This window comes from Arachis duranensis, chromosome 4 (genome assembly GCF_000817695.3).
Source record: "Arachis duranensis cultivar V14167 chromosome 4, aradu.V14167.gnm2.J7QH, whole genome shotgun sequence".
Lineage (NCBI taxonomy): Eukaryota > Viridiplantae > Streptophyta > Magnoliopsida > Fabales > Fabaceae > Arachis > Arachis duranensis.
In genome coordinates this window covers 115724487-115728511 of record NC_029775.3, presented here as the reverse complement: position 1 = coordinate 115728511, position 4025 = coordinate 115724487, and the positions used below count along the sequence as shown (strand labels likewise).

General features: G+C 25.3%; 1 protein-coding gene across 1 annotated transcript in view; it reads right to left on the bottom strand.

The window, feature by feature from the left end:
* LOC107486735 (uncharacterized) overlaps positions 1-2140 on the bottom strand; it is a 4319-nt gene extending 2179 nt beyond the window's left edge. Inside the window, exons 1-2 of the mRNA XM_016107303.3 lie at positions 1793-2140; positions 1645-1694 (exon numbers count right to left, since the gene is read on the bottom strand). Of these exons, the coding sequence (XP_015962789.1) occupies positions 1645-1694; positions 1793-1970 (228 nt within the window). The 5' untranslated portion in view covers positions 1971-2140. The remainder of the gene's footprint in view (positions 1-1644; positions 1695-1792) is intronic.
* Between the last annotated feature and the right edge of the window lie 1885 nt (positions 2141-4025).

Here is a 4025-nt window from a genome sequence, read left to right as displayed (position 1 = left end):
TATTTAATTAAAAATATAAAAATATAGTTAAAAATTTAATAAAATTATAAGAATCATAAAAATAGTTGCCTTTTTAATATATTCAATGTCTTTATCTTCAAAAAGTGATTAGTTCTTTCTTCGTTTACTAATTAATAGAATAAAATCATTTTCCAAGAATAGCATGCTCAACTTTTGCCTTTTGGGAGAGAAATGCGTCCCTAGCTACATAGTACTAAATAATATATTTTTTCAACAAAATATAGTAAAACAACATTTTAAAATAAAAATATCAGTTTTTTAAATGAAAATAAAAATACTCTTCACTTAGATATTTTCGAAAAATAATTATTTCTTTTTAAAAGATGAAAGAAAGCACGACTGTACCAGTTTCCTTTAATATCACACATGAAGTATTCAATCTACCAAACAGTTAAAATAAAATAAAATTTTCATGTTTCTTTTTGGTACAACATCAAGTTTTCATGTGAGAAAAATAAAATCAAGCTAGAATTAATCATTTTATTTCATTTTTCATCCATATTATCATGCGAAACCGATAGTCATTATTCTCATCAATTATTGAGCCAAAAACATAATTGGAACCATCATATATGGCTCCTGTTCCAATCTACACAATGCAAGTATTATATAGACAAAACTCACGTTGTGGACCATTATTTGTATAAAAAATTATATTATTTTTACATCAAAAATATTAAAATTAACAGAATATTTTTTTATATATATGTAATCAAATTAAAAATTATATAAGACCCAACCAATTAAAAATAAATATAAATACCTAATTAAAAATTCAATAAAATTACAGAGACCAACGACATAATTAAACTTTAAATTTTTAATAGATAAGGAAAAGAATTCATAAAAAAATTAAGGAAAAACAAAGTTGAAAATTTTCAAAGTTATTAAAATGCCAATGGTGTATTTTCTTTTTTATTCAAAGTTAAATTTAATTGTGGACCCACATTTTCTATGGATTAATTGAGTCTACTAAAGTATTAAACTCCTAACCTATATCATTCTCCAGTAAGAAAATACAAATTTAGAACCTTAGCTTATTGAGAAGTAAAACAAAACGAAAATAATAATTTGAAAATTGGTATATGATTTTCGCATAACAAAATAGTTTGATAAATTCACTTTTTCCCAATTTAATATTTCTATTCATTTCATTCAAAAGTTATTTTTTACTTCACATAAAGAAAAAGAGAACCAAACTCTTTTATCATTAGACAATTCGTAAAACGTTAGTTGAATAGTTGATTATTCTAAAAAATAATTAATTATGGTTGAAAAGACGCAATTGCTGACTATAAGTCACATTGTTTTGAAGGATAATACCAGCACATGATGACAAACTATAATATGAAACTTATGTATATCATATCATATTTGTCTTTATTCTTATCTTATAATTAATTATCTCTTAAATCTTATTATAGCTGTCACATGTTTGAGTCAACCCAATAATATTGTTGAAAAAATGATGAGGAGAGATTTTCCTTATCTCTAACCTTTATGCACCAAAAAATAAAGCAGAAGAAAGGTGTATAGGAAAATCTGAAATAAACTACAAACAATAAACAAATTCAAGAACAAAATTTTATTTCTTTTGGTATGAAAAATACAAAATAAACTCACAGTGTAATCCTTGATTGACTTATATCCAAGAATAACATCACCCAACTTTCCTGAAAACAGAGACAAAGTGGAAGGAACAATTAAAATTCAGAATTATTATTACTCACAAAATTAGAAGCATTATTAATAAAACAAAATAATTAAATACCATTCTTATCAGGAAGGGTGAGAGACAAAATTGTTGCACCCCAATTGGTAACCTTCAAAGAAAGGTCACCTTTCTTGAGCTCAAAAACCCCAATCTTTTGATGCTTGGAAGAACCATTCACAAGCCCTGAAGCTGAGAAGAAGAAGAGACATAGGAGCAATACAGAGATCTTGGTCATAGTGTTTGCACAGGAATATGAATTTTGTTATAAGAATTTGAAGGTGTACTTTGGAGTTATGTAAAGGGGGTCTTAGGAATCTTGTGATTGAGTAAAAGTGTTTGTTGGGAATGGACAGCGTGTAGAGAACATTGCAGTTTGTGGTTTGAAGCCAAGGTTTATATGAAAGTGTGAGTAGGCTTAGTTGGGCCTAATGATGGACCCAACACATGATGTTGAATTGTTGTGATTCTGAGTTGTAATGGCATGTGGTCCATTTAAATGGGATGGTCTCCGTGGTTAATTTATTAGTCTAAATTTAAGGGTTGAAAGTTAAAATATTGTTTTGTGTATATAGTAATTTATTGGTTATTGGTTAACAACAAACTATTATATAAAGTTTAGTATCGCAACAAATTAGTATTTAACTTATCAAATTAAGAAATAACAAACTATTATATAAAGTTTAGTATCGCAACAAATTAGTATTTAACTTATCAAATTAAGAAATACCGTGAAAAAAATGACATGTGGTCCCCACTTCTGATTTCACGGGTCAACCAACGTGTTTGTACTTTGTATTTTCAAGGGATTTTTTGTAAGGCAACGAGATCCTAGACATCCAAGCAAGGATAAGGTAACATGTTTAAAGATTTAAAAATTTTCATTAAAATTTAATTGGGATGAATTATATATAATAAAATAATATATTTAATTATTCATGTGTAAAATAATATATTTTAAAAAATATATTATTTATATTTTATTATTTTAAATTGATTAATTATTAAAAATAAATTAATTTAACTAATTCACCGAATTTTTTTATCAATTATTTTATTTTTAACCAATTTGCTTGTAATTAATTTTTTTTGTCATGAATAAAATTGGTTTAAAACTAGTTTTTAATTAACTTGATTAATCGATCAGTTCGAACTAGTTTTATGATTTTAGTAAAGCTCTTAGGTCCTTTATGGGAGAAATATAATATCGAATTTGTTCTCTTTTCTATTATTAAGAGAGATTATTGACATTAATTTAGCAAGCTTAATTCTAAGGTTAAGTACGTTTTTTGTTTTTAAGGTACAGGTAAAAAAAATTTCATCTTTTTTGGACCAAAATCGAATGGAGATGACAACAAAAGTAGAAACAGAAGTGAATCGTGAACAATTTTTTTTCTTTCCTTCTTCTTTCTCAAGAGTAGGAATACTATTTTTTTATTTTTTCTTTTTTTTGTTATAGATAATTTAATCCAAAATTATAATATTTAAATAAAATGGATAATTTTAAAATTTGGTTTTAAATTTTAATAATGATTTTGTATAAAAAACAGTTTTTTTTTAAAAAAATCGACTTATATCTTAAAAACCAAAATCGTATTTTAACTCTTAATTCTACTTTAGAAGTTAATGTAAAGAATGAAAGTTGTTTAAAACTTACAAATGCTATGAAAACTTAACCTACAACAACTATAAAATAAATTGTAATATTTTAACTAAATTCTAACAATTAGTTAACATAGTGAACCTGTTTAACACCTGTAGTAATTGTTGATATCTTATTTATAAATAACTTCAGAGTTGAGACACAGATAATTAGTCTTAAATAAAACTATTAGTTTGATTATTAGAAGATAAAATTAGACTATTATTAACCAACTTGAGTTAGTTTTAGTGGTAAGTTTATTAATTCGTTTAAGTAAGATTGATGATTCAAATTTTACTTTGTACTTATAATAATTCATTAGTCCATAACAAATCCTTAAATAAAATTATAACATACGATGGATTAATCTTTATTATATCAAGACGAGAGATACCATGAAAAAAAAATGTTAGACTATTATTGTAAATGTGTATTCAAAGTTGAAGTCTTATCAGAGCTTCTTGGGCCAGTCTTCAATTAATGAATAATGCTTAATGGGCTTTATGACAGGCTAAGTCGGACCGAAATTGTGAGAAATAACTTACCCACAGGATTGACCAAAAATATTTAATACCAAAAATGGGTTGACCAAAATAATTCATTGATCAATATGATTTAGTGACAAGTACACCACAATAATGTTGGCTCTAG